At 32.9% G+C, this 17,895-nt stretch overlaps 1 protein-coding gene and 1 long non-coding RNA gene across 6 annotated transcripts; one reads left to right on the top strand and one right to left on the bottom strand.

The window, feature by feature from the left end:
• Positions 1 to 254: 254 nt before the first annotated feature.
• LOC111920034 (beta-glucosidase 46) lies at positions 255 to 10,469 on the bottom strand. 3 transcript variants are annotated; one of them, XM_023915603.2, is made up of 12 exons: positions 10,180 to 10,469; positions 10,023 to 10,089; positions 9,861 to 9,919; positions 9,162 to 9,237; positions 2,778 to 2,852; positions 2,591 to 2,678; positions 2,219 to 2,471; positions 2,009 to 2,127; positions 1,632 to 1,887; positions 1,289 to 1,391; positions 842 to 950; positions 255 to 648 (listed from the first exon to the last, which is right to left on the bottom strand). In XM_023915603.2, the coding sequence occupies exons 1-12, from the start codon at positions 10,336 to 10,338 to the stop codon at positions 432 to 434; spliced, it is 1,581 nt and encodes a 526-aa protein (XP_023771371.1). In that variant the 5' UTR covers positions 10,339 to 10,469; the 3' UTR covers positions 255 to 431. The 3 variants fall into 3 exon arrangements, with proteins under 3 accessions (XP_023771371.1, XP_042757025.1, XP_023771378.1); XM_042901091.1 differs by lacking the exon at positions 2,778 to 2,852; XM_023915610.3 differs by lacking the exon at positions 2,778 to 2,852 and having other exon boundaries at positions 2,591 to 2,634; positions 10,180 to 10,319.
• Positions 10,470 to 14,331: 3,862 nt separating this feature from the next.
• On the top strand, positions 14,332 to 17,489 carry LOC111920020 (uncharacterized). Of its 3 annotated transcripts, XR_002859693.2 has the most exons (7): positions 14,332 to 15,407; positions 15,718 to 15,817; positions 15,895 to 15,947; positions 16,060 to 16,288; positions 16,630 to 16,772; positions 16,864 to 16,936; positions 17,228 to 17,489. It is a non-coding gene; the product is annotated as an uncharacterized LOC111920020 (long non-coding RNA). The 3 variants fall into 3 exon arrangements; XR_006190558.1 differs by having other exon boundaries at positions 15,895 to 16,288; positions 16,874 to 16,936; XR_006190556.1 differs by having other exon boundaries at positions 15,895 to 16,288.
• Positions 17,490 to 17,895: the final 406 nt, after the last annotated feature.

The raw sequence follows: 17,895 nt of genomic DNA, 5'->3' as shown, positions 1-17,895 counted from the left end.
CTTAAGCTACTTAATTATTAGAAGGTGCAGCAATACGGTTTCGAATAGTCACACAATGGAAACCTTCAACTACTTAAAATATCGTATGAATGACTGTTCGTTTCCGACGTCAAATGACCAAAGCCCGTTTTTGTAGTAGTGCAATACTGAATATAGTTGTTTAGCGCATTGTTAATTATCGTTTTATTTATTATAATGTTGCAAGCGGCTTTATTTGCACTAAATATATTCTAATACGAGTATGAATATATACATATGTAAATAATTATTTATTTATATTTCACCGAATGTACGTTATAAATTAATTTGGAACTAGGAATCATGGATTTATCATGCTTGTAATGGTTTCGTTGCGTACTAATTTTAGACAACTTAATTTGATTGCATATTACCTTATAGCATGCTAGTTAGCCATAGCATACCAAGCCAACTCATTGCTTCATCAACATGTGATATGATGTTGCATCTTCTTCAAAACTTGTAAAGTTTGAAATAAACTGTTTGTACCATTTTGCTGATGATTTTGGTATCCTCTTAAGAGTTACATAGTCAACATGGTAAAGCCCGAATCTTATTGTGTATCCAGATAACCACTCAAAGTTGTCCAGCAACGACCAAGCAAAGTAACCTCTAACATCAGCTCCTTTCCTGATCAAATTTATAACCAAGAAAATACAATAAAAACATGACTAAACGTGAAATTTCCATCTCACAATATTAAATTTTGGTACAATAATATATCTGTTGAATCGTATTTTAGACATTTTTGAGTGCGGAACTGATTGAAAAAAACATAAATAAATAAGTAAATAAAAAGAAGGAATATGCATGCGATACATACCTTATTGCCGAAAGTAAGGCATCCAAGTAGCTCTTCATGTATTCTATTCGTTTCTCATCATTGAGGCAACTATCTATGTTTGAATCAGGCTGGTTCATCACGCCCAAACCTACAATATTCACACATTCCACACACACAAGCATAACTATGACGCACACAGAAATTTCATGGGATGCAATTAGCACCCATAGCATTTTTGACTTGTCCCAATGAAATTATTTACGATTTATGTTAAGTTTGTATATATGTAGAGTATAAAGGACGTTTCACTCATTTTTTAAATAAAAAGTTTTAATTAATGATATGTAACTATATGTTGCACTTAATTTATGAATTAAATAAAAAAAAACATGTTTATTATTTAAAATTTTCCAACACTTTGGATATTTTTTTCCTGGGACATGTTGAACATTGGTGCATAATATGTCATATAAGTTAATAACTCACCATTCTCCGTGATAAAAAGTGGTATATTATTGTATCTGTTCTTGAGATAAATCACCATCTTCTCCATTCCTTGTGGATAAACATAAAGCCAATCCAATGCAGTCTGCATAACCCACAAAACAAGTAACTGAATCTCATATCAACACTTGAATGGACCTTTCTCCTTCTGTCCCATGAAAAATTCAATAATATGATTTTTACGTAGGTTTCAAAGTTAAAATTACTTATTTGCCATGCTCATTTCCTTTCATACAAATTGATGACATTTCTTTGTATCCATTTGACAATTATTGTAACTTTCATGGGACACAAAGAAGGTGAATTGAAATTAGGAATTCCGTACAGATTCTCCTATTAGAGCATTGTTCTTAAGAGCAGTTCTGAGATAATAACCCTCTGTCTTTGAAATTCCAGGTCCTTGTTCACATGTTGAGTGTAAACAGTCTTTGACAAAGAAACTTGTATAATGGTTGACACCGATGAAGTCTAATCCATTCTTTAGCTTCTTGAAGTAATCTTTTGAGAAGGGGGGTAATAAAGATCCTAGAATATCTTTCATTTCTTGAGGATATTTTCCAAATATAATCGGGTCCAAGAACCTAAACAACAAAATATTAAATTGGATTCAGGGCATCCATGTTGTAATCTTTTTTTGTTTGTAGGTATTTGAATATATAAATAGTACACTACAAATGTTGCCCCATGAAATTGTGACCTCACCAATTCATGTAAAAAGATTGAGCTCTCTGAGCAGCAAGTCGGTCTTCTGAGGAATTGCTAATGGGTTCATACCATACAGCATTCATAACAATCCCAATATAACTGGCGTTTTGTTTCCCCTAAAACCCAATGAAAAGTCATGATTAAAAACAAGTTGAATGACACATTATGTCGATCTCTTTTTAGTTATATTCAATGGGGTTAGAGTACCTGATATTTAGTCCGATAAATATCGACTGCTGCAGCATGGGATAGGATCATATTATGAGCTACTATAAATGGTTCCCTTTCAGAATCCCCAGAGCTACAATTCCCAAAAGAACCAGAACACCTCGCTGGTGGGTAAATCCCTGATCTATAACCACGAATTGCAACCACATTTGGTTCATTGAAAGTGACCCAATACTTGACCCGGTCCCCATAGTATTTGAAACATATATTTGCATAATATGCAAAATCTTTCCTGAAAAAAAAAACAGTGTTTCACTATCTATAAGGATAAAATTTTAAATTAAAGACATGTTAGGTTATGAAAAGAATTTTAGATATACGTGTACCCAACAATGAATTGTTGTTACTTACTGGACTTGGGAACTTAACCAACCACCATATTTATCTTCAAGTTCCTGAGGTATGTCGTAATGAGTCAATGACACAAATGGTTCGATTCCTAAAAGAAACATACCGAATAACATTTTTATCTTAATAATTTTGAATTTGGTTGGACTTGTAAAACCTAAAAGTACACTCTTTTTAACGATGGATCAACCTTTTCCTAGCAAGGAATTGATGAGATTGTCGTAGTGCCTTATTCCAGCCATGTTAACATCTCCAAACTTTCCCTCTAATGGAAGTAAGCAAACCAATAATCAATACATCGCTCGAAAACTACTGGATATAATGTCATATATCCATTCGACCAACAAAATAACCAAACAAATTTCACTTAAATGATGTTGTCAAAAACAAAAATTTAGTTACCCAATATTATGAAGAAGTCTTTTTTTTTTATTTATTATGTATTAATTTTGTGTCTAGGCTTATTTAATTAGCCATATGTGCGAGCAATAAGGAGTATCAAGTGAAGTGTCTAGTTATTTATAAAGAAATTAAGTCGTTGGGCAGTGGACTCTAGAGACTATCTTTAATAATTTGCATATATATCATCATGTACGAGTGAAAAAAAAAAAACACTTTTTGTTCTCCATTCAATTATTATCTCCAAAATACTTCAATCTTTTAATTATTTCAAGAATTGGTATCATATTATTGTTAGATCAATTAACATATATTCCTCACTTGTACAAAACATATTTAACAGGACCACATCTCTAAAAAACCCGAATATGGAACCACACCATTTAAAGTATTTATTGGTGTGGTTTCCATATAACCACATTAAAAAACATTTATAGGTGTGTTTAGCTCTATCCCACACCATGAAACCAAATTCCCTTGTAATATTTTGTTTCCAGAGCAATGTCTTCCCTTCTAATTTATCATTTCCTGTGTAATGCCTTTTCCTTCCAATGTGATGTTATTTATCCTAATTTCATTTGGCAACACCACTCCGAACATCGTCGAATCCTGCTCCCCTCAACACCATCGTTGTGACTGACCCCACCCCCATGATTGCTACTTCACGACTTTAGGTACTCAACTTCATGTCAACAACATGATGACTCTGATTTCTCTTTGAGGCATCGACTTCCACTCGTCTTTGTTGTTCATCGCCATCAACCCAACATCAAGACACTCATGTATGTGTATGATACTCTGATTTCTAAAGTTAGGGTTTCAGTAATTACTTTCAATTGATTAATGTTATTTTAGATTAGTCTTTACGAAACCGTTGGTGCAAAAAATGTTAAGGCCACAGTTAATGTGCAGCTTAATGTTCATGGGATTGTTGAAATAGAATTTTCATCAGTGAGTGTGATTTCTTGCCTAAGTTTCACAAATGTCGTTGAAAATATCATGATATCATTTTCTTTTGTGTTTGTTGCCTCAATTTTTAGAAGTTATGTTCATAGTGGCTAAGAGTTTTACAAAGAATAATGGTGTTCATCATGAGCATGTTGGTTGGTTCTAGCTTGTTAACTGCAAATAATGTAAGTTAAACTTTTGGAAAAACATTTTAGTGTTTTGGGGGAGACTTTATATATATATATATATATATATATATATATATATATATATATATATATATATATATATATATATATATATATATATATATATTCGATAAGCCATGGTAAACCATTGTGTAACACCCTATTTTCCGTTAGTGTTTTTCCATTATTTGAATGGTGGATTTATATTCTAAATGAAAATGGATTGTTGGGGCCAAGTAGGAAGCCATTAATCATATTTGTTGAAAAACTGAAATTTTGGCTGATTTATCAAAAGATGTAGTGCAGCCTTCGGCCTAATGGGTTGATCATGTTATTAGGGTGTTTGTAACGATCGTCTTTTGAGGTACTAATTACTTAATTTTCTTAAATTATAATTGGTCCAAGTATGGATAATAGGAGTATTGGATTGGACTTATGCACTTGGACCAAAGGCTTGGGCCGCCCAGATGACTTATGTTGGGCGTAGACTGGGCGTCCGCGGGGCGTAATGGGGCACGGTTAGAATTGGGGGCGTGCACACGTACACGTAACGTACCAAAGTATACGCGCAGCGTACGTGAACAGATAAGGAAAAACCTAATTTAGGGTTTAAGAGCTATATAAACCCCATTATAGCCTCCCCCTGGTTTCTTATCAGCCTCCTCACCCACAAGGAAACCCTAACTTGTTCTTACCCTTTCTCATTGTGTGAAGTTGCTTTTGTGAGTGTTTTTAGTGGAAGAAAGTTGTGAAGAAGGAAAGGAAAGGTTGGAGAAGAAGCTTGAGCTCAAGGATCTGGACTAAGCTCACCCTTTTGTCACAACAGAAGGTATAAAGCACTTAACTTTTTTCCTCATATTCTAGATCTAGGGTTTTGGGAGTTTTGGACCTCTTTAGGTCCAAAGGTTGGACTGTGATCTTGTGAATCCGTTTTTGAGCTTGAGGTTGCTATCCTTGAGGCTCAAAACACTTTCTTAGCAATAAAGTTTCAATCTTTGAGGCTTCCATGAAGCCATGCATGAGATCTAGCCACTTCCATGGAAATAGATTATTGTTTTTAAAGTTTGAGCTTATGTGAGTCATGTAAGCCATCAAGTAAGCAACATTATAGTTTAAGGCATGGAATAAGACTTGGATCTAAGTTTGTAGCTTCTAAATAGAAATATTAAGCACTTAATAGAGAAAGGACTTAACAGGGAATTACGCTGAGCGTAAATGGGAGTACGCCCAGCGTACCCGCCATCGAACAGTTACGCTAAGCGTACTTCGGAGTACGCCCCGCGTAACTCAGTCAGTTTGGACCTTGGGTATTTGGGCCTCAGTGTGGGCTGTATTTGGACCTTGGGCCTTAGTGGGCCAGCAGGAGTCAGAGTATGGGCCAAAGGCATTTTAGGCTTAAGTAGGGCCATATGAGGAGTTGGGACCAATTTAGAAAATTAGGCCATTAGTGGGCCTTTGGTGGGCCATTAGTGGACTTAGAAAGAAGTAAAGGGTTTGGGCCTTGGTTAGGACCCACACCATAGCAAGGGTAAAATAGTCATTTCACCCATAGAAGGATCCTCGTTTTGATTAAGTATTTTACTGGTCATGATAGCCGGAGAGCAGCCAGGGATTCCTCACTCGGATTTTCAGCGATCAGTTCGTCGAGGTGAGTTTCCTTCCAGTAGGAACGGGTCTACGGCCACAATGTCGGCCCATTTAGATAGTAGTAGTTACGGACTGCGGTCCGATGTCGGGGTAGTTCCAAGAAGTAGTTCAGTATGCTTAATGTCTTCGGGATTTAGGAATGTCTATGTGTTATGTATTCCGGACTGCGATCCGATGCAGTATGCACTATATGTGTTATTGTTATATATTATGATTATGTTATGCTATGTTCAGTCAGTTCCGGACTTCGGTCCAATGCAGAGGGCGAGGCCCTAGTCAGTTCGGACTTCGGTTCGATGCAGAGGGCGCGGCCCTAGTCAGTTCCAGACTTCGGTCTGATGCAGAGGGCGAGGCCCTAGTCAGTTCCGAACTTCAGTCCGATGCAGAGGGCAAGGCCCTAGTCAGTTCTGAACTTCGGTCCGATGCAAAGGGCAAGGCCTTAGTCAGTTATGAACTTCGGTCCGATGCAGAGGGAAAGACCCTAGTTAGTTCCGGACTGCGGTCTGATGCAGAGGGAAAGACCCTAGTTAGTTCCGGGCTTCGGTCCGATGCAGTGGGAAAGGCCCAGTATGTGCTTTATATGCTATTGTATGGTATGTGGTAGTTTGGGGGAGCTCACTAAGCTTCGTGCTTACAGTTTCAGTTTTGGTTTCTGGTACTTCAGCTACCAAGAGAAAGGGCTCTGGATGATGGCATGGCACCCACCACAGTTTTAGCCTGGGAGTTAGACTCTGATATTTGACATGATTTGACATCTGATGTGATATGAGACATATTTATAATATCTTGAGATACATGACTTATGGTTTTTTCTATATGATGTTGAATATTATGGTTTTAGTAATATTTTCAAACGAAATTTTTGGCTTGTGTTTTTCGGATGTTTCAGTTTTGGGGGTATTTTAAGTCCATTAACCCTAAGGGTGTGTTCATCCTCAGCTTCCAACATCCTTAGATCGTTTCTTGAGAAACTCTAGCCTCCTTCTTATTGTTTTTGATCTTTTGGATCATTTGTGAGCTTATATCTTCATTTTTTGGTGAAGTTTAAAGATCAAAATTTTTACCTTGTTTATTAGAAGGAAGATCCAAGTATAGATCGAGTACAACTATATCATTTATGGACCTTTGTTACTATAAAGTTCATATATTGCGCTCTAGTTCTTGTGATCTTTTGAAATGTTTTTTCTTTGCACTTTTTAATCGTGTTTGATTGTGTTCCTTGAGATGAGATAACTGTAGCACCTTTTGAGCACTTTGGAAAGCTCTTTGGACCTTTTGGACTAGGAAAGTTGTGTTTTTGTGCCTTCCCTTTAAGTCATGTAAGTTATATGGTCCTTTATCACTTTTTTAGCATTAAATTTTAGTTAGTGCATGTTTGGAATGTCTTAATGGATATATTTGAAAACTTTATCCATTTACACATTTTGGTGATTCCGATCTAAATGTTGGAAGCTTGGACTTAATGGAGTAAGACAAATCTAGTTGTTGAATCTGGACAGACATGCCGACATGGCGTGTCTGTTGGGGGTCACGGTGCACCTTGGTGTTTTTCTGATGCGCGTCTGTTTTAGTCTAAATCCTGACAACTTTGTCATGTAGTGAACGTGACACGCCCAAAAGAGGACGTGGCGCGCCTAGTTGACAAAGAGTTGATTTTTTTTTTTTTTACTTTTGTTCATTGACTTTGACCTTGGTAGTTGACTTCTTGACAAAATTTTCTTTTGTCAAATTGAAGGGTTTTGAACTATAGACTAAGGTTTAGTCTTTATTTGGTTATGCATTTAGTGTAGCTGAATCATTAGGCTTTGAGTAGTGTATTTCTTCAATAACAAGACAACATTTTTCTAGATCTACAAGATATATATATACAAACTTAATAATCAAATATCCTAGAATCATAAACTAACAAAATCGATTTTCTGTTTATATTAACAAAAACAAAAAATAATCATTTGATTTTTGAGATCTGCAAAAAACAACTTAGAAAACACGATTTCCAAATCTGCAAACCTCTAGAAAAAGAAAATGAAAACCAAATCGATTATGGGTTTCTAAAAACAAAATAAATGGACAAAATGATAGATGCTCATGGTATCAAGAACGTTGCCTCTTCCCTTTATCTTCTCTTGTTGCAGAAACCTTACCCTAGCATTGCCTTCATCCTCTTTCGATTGCCGCCTTCATTGATTGAGCCCTTGATTGACTGCATCCTCCTCCGATTGCCACGTTCATAAGACCTAGATCGGTAACAAGTTCTTGGCCGTTTTGGACAAGGGGAAGGAGATTGATAAGGTGCGGTGGGGGAATCGACATCCCAATCGGCACACAGGAGGCAAAGGAAAATCAAAAGGGAAGGTGTAGGGGATGATGGACTATTAGTAGGGATAAGAGTCAGGGATGGTATCTGCAATCATTTCATCCCTTTCAGTGATGATTTCCGGTGTCGCTGATTGTTGGCGGTGACGGTGGAAGAGGAGATTTTAAAGAAAAAGATGATGGGATGAGATGATTGGTGGATGTATGATTTGTAGGAAAAATATATTTCTTTTAGTTGATTAATATTTTAGTATATTAATATTTTTTTAAAATAAAATAAATACAGAAAAATACCTAAAAGGAATAAAATGTCCTAGCTTTTAAAGATATGTGAGAATTAATGGATGTTTCGGATGTGCAATTAACTCGATGGACTAATTCTACATTGATGTTTCAATTAAGGATCATCCGTGCCTAAAAAAAAATGGTCTTAAACTGTACTTTTTGGTAAACCACATGGACCAATTTTGTAGTTTACTACCCATGAATTTGGTCACATGTTTTTATTTCCACAGTATATATTCACTACAAGAAAAATAGACATTAATGACGACAAAAACCTTTGGTAGAAGTTCAATTTGTCGCATGTAAAAGCAATAGTAGCGACACGTTGCCGCTAAAAGGTTGTCGATATTGCCGTGTCACTATTACTCAAAATTTCGCCGTTAAAAATATTTGTCGCCGCTAATAACCATATCGTCAGTAATACAATACGTTTGTCGCCGATAATAATATATGTCGCTAGTAATATTATTCTAATTTTTTTTTAAATCAATATTTTTCGGGTGTCAAATTTTTTATCAATATAATTTTCAAAATTCATAAAACTAAGAGGAATCGGTGCAACAGCCATGCATGGCAGGTCTTTATTTTGTATCTAACCGTGGATAAAAAAAATTGTTCTCTTATTATATGATATTTTACAGTTCAATTAATTACTTCCATCAAATGAAAACTAGCTAGTTCTGCAATGTCACCATGTCGGGAGCAATAAATTTAAGTGATATGTATACGAGTTGTTTGGATGTTTACTCCATAGGCACAAGTTTTGCGAATATTAATTAATAACGTCTTACTTGGTAAAATTCTAGCCCATGATATGGAGAAACGAAAGGTATTAACTCCGATGTACTCCATAAGCTCAATATCTTCCTGTATTATCATAAAGACACAAGTTTACAAATTATATATTTTTTTGAACAAAAATCGAATTCAGTAAAATAAAACAAACTTAAAAAAAAAAAAAAACAAATAAATAAAATAAAATAAAATAACACCTGCTTATATGGAATCTAAATTTGGCATTCATTATTGTGAATGCCAACTTACTCCAACAATGACTGATACAAGTTGAGTCCAAAGTTGGGAATGCCAAGGCATCCCATAAGTTACTCAAGTTTTGGAGCTATTCAATGAAGGCCTTGCATTTTTGTCAAAATGTAGCATCAAAATGCAGAGAAAATGACAGGTTTTGCCCCTTGTCATTCCATGTGGGCCACAACATATCATATGGTGCGTCCCAATACAACCACTACATCAATGATGTTAAAAATATAATAAAAGAAAGCAAACGAACAACGTTTACAATCTTCCAGTAGATATTGTAAGTGCTCTAAAAAAATTCCAAGAGCAAGAACAAGCATATATTAATACATAATTTCAGTTTCTAACAAGACCTACGAAAACATTTTTCAATTGTTTCATTGTTTGCATGACTGTAATTGGCTCTATTACATTTTAACTATTAAGGTCAAACCATGACGCACTGTACTTACAAGATACATGTGGTAATGATCAACCGCGATATCTCCATTAGAACCATCAGCGATATTACCTTCAAAAGAACCAAATCTGCTAATTAATATTAATATGGAAATGACAATATTGAAGATAAATTATATAAGGTACAACTAAAAGAAATATATATACGTAATTACCAGGTTTATGTGAGAAAGTATCCCAGTTACTGAGTCCTTTCCCATGAGTAAGGTAAGCTCCTTCGAACTGTCAACATGGTGGCTCATCCATCAAATAAATATGTAAAAAAAAAAAAGTAATCTGCTAATTGCTAAAAAACCATGGTATAAACAGAACCTGATAAGAAGAGGATGCAGTTCCAAATAAGAAGTTTGTTGGAAATGAAGACAAACTGGAATTGGCTCCTAAAATATTAGTGAATTCATGTGATGCCGTAAAGATTGATGAATATGCCCCCAGCATAACAAGGAACAACAAGTATATTGCGTATACCATGAAAATTCTTGAAAGTTAATACCAAAGAGAGGGTGTGACTGAGATATTTTGTATTTCTAAACTTGTTAAGGTTTTTATACGAAAATTAAGGAAAGCAACATATGTATATTAATTTCAGAAACCATGTACCATAAAACAGGAAACCACATAGTGAAAATATCTTGTAAAAGAGCCAATTATATAGACATAGGATTTGTTCTATGATTAGCATGGTCCATTCTTTGATTCTTTCGCGCGTCTTCTATTTCCTGATGGAGACGGGACTCAAAAAATATAATTAAAAAAAGAAGGGAAAATGAGCATCGGCGTTAGCAATTTAATAATTGCAAATATGAAATAGTTGTTCTCTTTGTTTTAATAGTGAATTTAATTAGTTAATTAAATAATTTATTTATATCTAACTCTTTATTAATACATAAATATCTATTCTCTAATAAATTAACATCATTTCTGTTCCGTCTCTTATGAGTTTTAATAATTTTTATTTTATTATATTTTGGAAATAAATATATCTACAAGTCAGTTTTTTAAAATTTTAAAATTAAAAAGTGATAATATATATATATATATACATATATATATATATATATATATATATATATATATATATATATATACACGTACTTAGGTTAATTTGTTTTTACTAATTATTGTGTGTCCGAATACATAGATCTGGACCACCGGAGGATTAGAATCAACAATCATGATCTGAGGTTCTATGATATTATAATAAGGTAGCATGTATCATATAATCACACAAATTTCAACAAAATGGTATTTTGGTCAATTAACCTATTTTAAAAAACAAAATTTTCCTTTTTACATTAATTCTAATTAAATTTTAATATTACTTTTAATAATAATCGATTTTATTCTGTCAGAATGACAAAAAGTCAACAATAAACTAGTAAATATATTTGCGGTTTTATTCTTGCAGAATATTGTTTCATTCAAGATACTTTTTATATTAAACATGTTTAAAGAATTATAAAACATATTATCAAGAATAACATTTTCTAAAGAATACGAATTTTATTCTTTAAGAATCATTATTTACATTCATCCGTAAACAAAAAGACTATAAACAATTATTACAATCATTCTAAAAAAAATTATGACTAATAATAGTTTAAGGATTACATTTATTCTTAAAGATTAAAACTAAAAATGGTTAAAAAAGAAAAAAAAAAAAAAACATCAAAATCTAACAAAAACACTATTCTATTCCGAAATAATATTATTGTTAAGAAACAATTTATAAATTCTAACAGAATACATTCTGTTAGAATACAATATCGTTCTCTATGTTTTCTTCATTTTCCACATTAATGACAACCTCTTCAAAACCTAAATTCACAAGGAAAACATACTCAACTTTCAAATATTAAAAGTTGTAGTGCATTAAATAGAATAAAACAATAAATTCTAATAGAATGTGATATACATTCGAATAGAATATAGCTATAATTTCTACAAACCAACATTAACAATCATCCTTAAACTTGCAATGTATATTATTCTGAAAGAATGTAATGTTTCATTATTTAGGATGTCATTTTATAAGAATCGAGACCAATAACAAGAATAGAAACCAACTTTATTCTGACAGAATTGGTTACGGAAATTCACTGCTTAAGTTGACAAGAAATTCAAGATTCTATTCTGACAAGATTAGAATTCGATATTCCATTCTAGCAGAATAATCGACATTAAGATGCATTAAAAAAACCTAACAGTTTAAATAGAAAAAAGGACTTTGAAATTGAAATAGCAGGATACATAGAATGCATAAACATATATACTTATCTGTTGGTTAAAAAATTGATGATTGTGTTCCAAAATCAAAATCAAAAAGCAATTGAATGTAAAATCTATTTCAGGATTGAGGTAAATAATTTCTACAGTTAAGCACAAGTTACTACATCACATAAACAATCTTTTGTTTTTCAGTTAGAGATACCTAGATTTCAACTATGCATATTATCGAACACGTGGTGTGCTTCTTCAGTTTCTTCAAAAAAAATTTAGTGAGAGTCTTACCAATTTAGTTTCTTGGTTCGTTGGTAATCTATAAAAAAATAAAGAACTCAACATGTACAACAACAAATTGGAGTTGCGAAGATACCTGATCAAAAATGAAAAAAATGAAATCTGGAAACTAAATTCTTGCTTTAGCCACCGCAAAATCAAACATTCACAAAATTGTGATGTTGCAATTTAGGTAACCAATGGACGCTTGTCCTTGTCTCATTGGAAACCTAAATTACGTCCACTGTGGGGTTGACCTTCACGAAATTTTGAACATCGTGGTCTCGCTGTATCCTTGCATTGCATCACCACCATCACATTATTAATGACAAGCTTTAATAATAGGGACCAATGCTGGGAAAACGAGAGGGAGGAGATATCGTTGTAGACGTGATTAGACGTAGTATGGTTTTTGAGAACGTCGGTGGTGATTTTTGGAGCCTGAAGATGAATTCTAGAGAAAGAGAAAAAGAATCGGCTAGGTTTTTTTCAACAGATTTTGACTTTAACATCCCATATTTAAAGGAATAATAAACAACGTATTGATTATCTACCATAATTAAATATGCAAAGATTACTATAATACTCTTAAACGATTTATTTAACTATTTATTTTTTCCTAAATTCTTATTGGTGCATTTATGCACACAATAGTTAGAAACATTTGAACCTAGCTCTCTCTCTCTCTCTCTCTCTCTCTCTCTGTGTATAGAAAGCTGCGATTTTTTATTAAAAAAAAGTTTTGTGATCTCTAAGTATTTTTTTATGCATTTTTATGATTTTTAGGGTTTTTTTTTGGGTTTTTGTTTTCCATATATGTATATACATATATATATATATATATATATATATATATATATATATATATATATATATATATATATATATATATATATATATATATATAATTAAATGAAATAAATAATTTCTTCTTTCCATATTTAATTTTGTTTTGAATCAATCAATATATTATATAGATTTCACACATCTTCTACTCTAATAAATGAATGTTTTTTTTTTCGCCACATGTCACACTCTTAATTAATTTGTCAACTGTTCTTTTATAGTTCTTTTGAATTAACTTTTTTCCACATATTATTTTATTGGTTTTTCTATTTTGATAAATTCCACATAATACTTTAATGTTATAATGACAATAAATATAATAATAAATGAATATCAATTTCATTAATAGACTTATCTTCTTATTTTTCAAAATTTCAAATTAAAGCTTATTATTTTATTTTGTTTATCTGTTTAAATTTCAAAGATAAAAAAAATCAATTTTAATAGTTCATTATTTTTCTTATTATCTTATAAATCCAAAGTTTTTAAATATTTAGACTTTTATATTTTTTTTTAATTAATCCATATAATAAATGGGTCTTACATCTAATACTATTTATATATCAAAAATAATAAATTTTCATTTCATTAATTATTGACTTAATTTCTATAAACCAAATTATTGTCTGTATTTACCTAGAGCATTATGTATTCAAAACATGGCACGTTTTAATTGCGGATAGTGCTGCATGATTTAGTAACGACATGGGCCCTAGACGGTTTTAGCATGAACCGTCCATAATATGTGGCTTACCCTTGAATAAAAACATAAATAAAATTAAATCATATAATTGTTTAAAAACATATTAAGTAGTTTTTTTTTCATTTTTTATATGATAGTTGATAGACTAATTTCCATCAATTTGATTGTCATGTTTCCGTTTCTTCAAATTATAAATACATACTTTCGTTAACATATTATTAAATAATTGCTATTTATAAATACTTAAATAAATATGCTAAAATTTATAAACAAGTTTAGTATGTGAATATTAATTTTTAAAGAGTATCGATATAAAATTGAAAAAAAAATTAACTAATGATATGACATATTTGAAATGCGAGTCATCTTGCATTGGTATGAATGGTTTTAAAAACCATATAAGATGTATGTAATTATATATACATACTAATTCTAAAGTGACACTTGAACAGTTCTTATCTATGATTGGCTGGATTTTTTGTTTTGGTTTTTTTTTTTTTTTTAATCTGTATTTTTCCATCATAATGGTTCGGTTCCGTTACTGTTCATTCCCCATACGTGTTCTTTTATCCGTTCTTCTCCTTCTACGTGTACTGCCCTCCCAGTTCTTCTCCACTGCCTCCTTGCTTTACTGTTTTACATCGTCTGCACAACTCAAAATCGATGGCTGCTTCGCACACCTATTTTCTATCTCTCCCACTGTTCCTCACCGACTCTTTAAATCAAAGTTTGAGGGCTCCCATCTGTTACTGATCGGGAAAGAAAAATGGAGGTGGGTTCCTTCAATCCTTGACTACTCAAAAAGAAACACGAAGGAAGCAAGTGGTGATGGCGTTTTTCGATGGTGTTGGTCCGAGGAAGGTGGCAAGGTGGCGTTTGTCGATGGTGTTTGCCACTCATCTGGGTCCCTCTTTTCTATCTTTGATTCCATTTTTTTTCACAACTCTCGGTAGGAGTCGATGGTACTAGAATTTTCAATTATCAGCCCTAGATCTTCAAGAATGTTGATTCCACCGTCGCACCTTACCACCATGGTACCCTAATTTCATTATTTCACAATGGGAAATTCGAATCGTTTATCAAAATTCTTCTGACAAATACAGGCAAGTTAATTAATTATATTTGCTTCACTATTTCTTTTTATTTGGGTATATCGACTCTTTTCCTGTTGATTAACAGAGCAAAGCACGATGATGGAATCATTTTGCATCTTCAATTACAGCAGCAAGGGTGGTGCCCTAAGCTTCTGCAGTTCTGATTGAGGGTCTATGCAAAATCTTATCTACCGAGAGACAGAGAGAAAGAAAAGGAGGAGAAAGAAATGGAAGAACTCTTTAAGTTTTATTATATTAAGGCCAAATTCTCATACTTTCTCTCTCTATACGCTACAATATTACTTCCAAACATACACAGAATAATTAAAATTTTGGAAAAATCTTAACAGTTCTTGATGCTGGCCTCATCGTCATCCTTCAAGAGACTCAATTCTCTGGTACGGCCTCTTTTTTCTTCAAATTTACTGTTCTTGATGACCTACATTTTGACAATTCTTCAATTTTGCCCCAAACCCACTTCATAAAACAGTTGAATTTGCACACAAAATATAAAAATCATATTTTTCTGTTGTGGGTAGGCGTACATTCCTTGAAACGTGTGCAAAAAGTATCCACAGGTAGTGAAATGTACAGATTAGAGTAAAAAAACATATAAGTTTGTATTCAAAGGCTTTAAGGCACTCAAAGTTGCTTTCATATCTCTTAAATGCCGCTAATCATCTGTGATTTTCTGTATACTCTACGTAGGAGTGCAACATCATCTCTTGGGTACAATCAGCTTATCAATGGCATAACATCTTGAAATCACTTGCCATTCGTTGTTGGAGCCACAAATTACTATATTCTGGTAAAACATTACTTAGTATTTTCATAAGGATCTAAATACAACATTGAAAATGCAGTAATTTTTGATTGAATTTGCAGCAAGTAATGATTCAATAGTGTTGAGATCTTGGAGACAAAGCAAATGGAAGAAAGTAAAAAAAATTTGGATACATACAATTTTTGAGGAGCAATGGATTCAATATTCAGATAAGTTTATTTCACTGTAAACAATATTTTCAGCTTTTGTTGTTTTGAAAATTTCAGATATGGTTAGCTGCATAGCTGTACCCTGTTCCTTACCCCCTCCACTATTTTCTCCAAATTTTCCTCCAAATTCAAATTCAATGACCTCAACACTTCCAATATTCTCACTAACACAAGAAAATCATCCAAAATAAGCTGCTCTGGCGCCGAAAATTCTCAAAATCAACAGCAATAGTTCAATCTATCTGTTCTTCAGTTGGATAGATTTGAAGCATCAAACAAGATGAAGGTAGTTTTTTCACTTTACCCGTGTACTATTTAAAAAAAAGACGCTATTGCCCTTATGAATGATTTGGACAAATTTTCCCTTATAACCTCTTATCTGTTTTTCCACGTACATCTATCCACATCCATTTTACTGAACTTAATTCCAATCTTCGTATTGAATTTTACTTTCATTTGATTTTTAGATTTCATTTGAGTTTTAGATTAGCAGATGAAGGACAACATATCACATTAGGTTTATTCTCCAATTGAAGAAAGGCGCATTTGGAAGCGTTGATGAGCAACATGATCGCAGGTGGTCTATTGGATTTGGAATTGATTCTTTTGCCCTTTGTATTATTACAGGTGACGACCAAAAATGTCACTCTGCGGTTGACTTCTGGCGTTGAGTGGTTGCCATTTCTGAGGGAAACAAAATTAAGTTGTTTCCAGTCTTAAATCATCTTTTGATTTGCATTGAAGGCATGTTAAAAGTTCATTGCTTATTGGTAAATTTTCAGTCCTAATTTTTGCTTCTATGGTTGCACAACAAGTGTTTGTGATATTGTCTCAACAGATTGTTAAGAGTTCCATGTTTAGGAAATGATAGAGGATTATTGCAAGATAGGCTTGAATACAGGACGATGAGGTGGTGGAATATTATCTATATCAGGTAAGTGTTTTTTATGAGTGATATCCAATCTATGTCGATTTGAATTATGTTAAATTGAACATCAATGATGGATAGTGATGGAATTGTGTTGCATGTTGTCTATTTTACTTGATACTAATTTGACCCTGCTTAGAAAGAATTTATTAGTTATGAAAATGGTTTGTCTTCATTCTTTGGTTTAGCAAAAAGGAAACAGTTGTCTGGTAATTGGTTGTAATGAATAAAAAGAAAAGGTATTTTTATAGTATTATTGGAAAAAATTAATAAAATAAAATAAAATCTTTGTATCAGGGAGATTTCATCCTGTTTTAGCGTCAATGGATTACTAAAATCGGCGAGGACGACGATTGAGTCGGCGGTTCTGTTCAGTTAGCACCGTCATCAACGACCAACCGGTTCCATCATCTTCTACACCTATACATGTTTTGTATCTATCGTCTGTTTTCTGAATTCTGTGGATGTGGTTTTCCAACTTTCCAATGGTTGTTCCTATTGAAATACAAATTACACACATACACTAGATGGAATAAAAAACCCCTTTTCTGCGATGTTATTTTTACTCTACTCAGTTAAAACATCATACATGATCTTTTTTGCTTTTTTTTTAATTTTTAAATCGATTGGAATAAGATATTGATACAGTCTAATGTGATGGGTGTAGAATTTCTTGTAACAAACTACTATACGTAAAAAAATTTTAGGAGCTTAAGTTTACATTTCATAGTATACTTAAATCAGTAATCACAATTTTGAAAATGTAGTCAATATGGCTCTAATGTTGATATCAATGTATCTGCAACTTTTAGGGTTGCTGGGTACTCCACCAGCTTTTAACCTTGCTGTAAGATGACTATATTTTTAGTGTTCTAGAAATCTTTACTACTTGAAGCATATCGTCTTCTGTGTTCAAATTTTTTTGCTACATTCACTAACGGTACCTCCTGAGTTTTTTTGTTACT

Source organism: Lactuca sativa, chromosome 4, assembly GCF_002870075.4.
Source record: "Lactuca sativa cultivar Salinas chromosome 4, Lsat_Salinas_v11, whole genome shotgun sequence".
Lineage (NCBI taxonomy): Eukaryota > Viridiplantae > Streptophyta > Magnoliopsida > Asterales > Asteraceae > Lactuca > Lactuca sativa.
The sequence above is the reverse complement of the archived record's forward strand: the minus strand, read 5'-3'. Positions and strand labels throughout refer to the sequence as shown.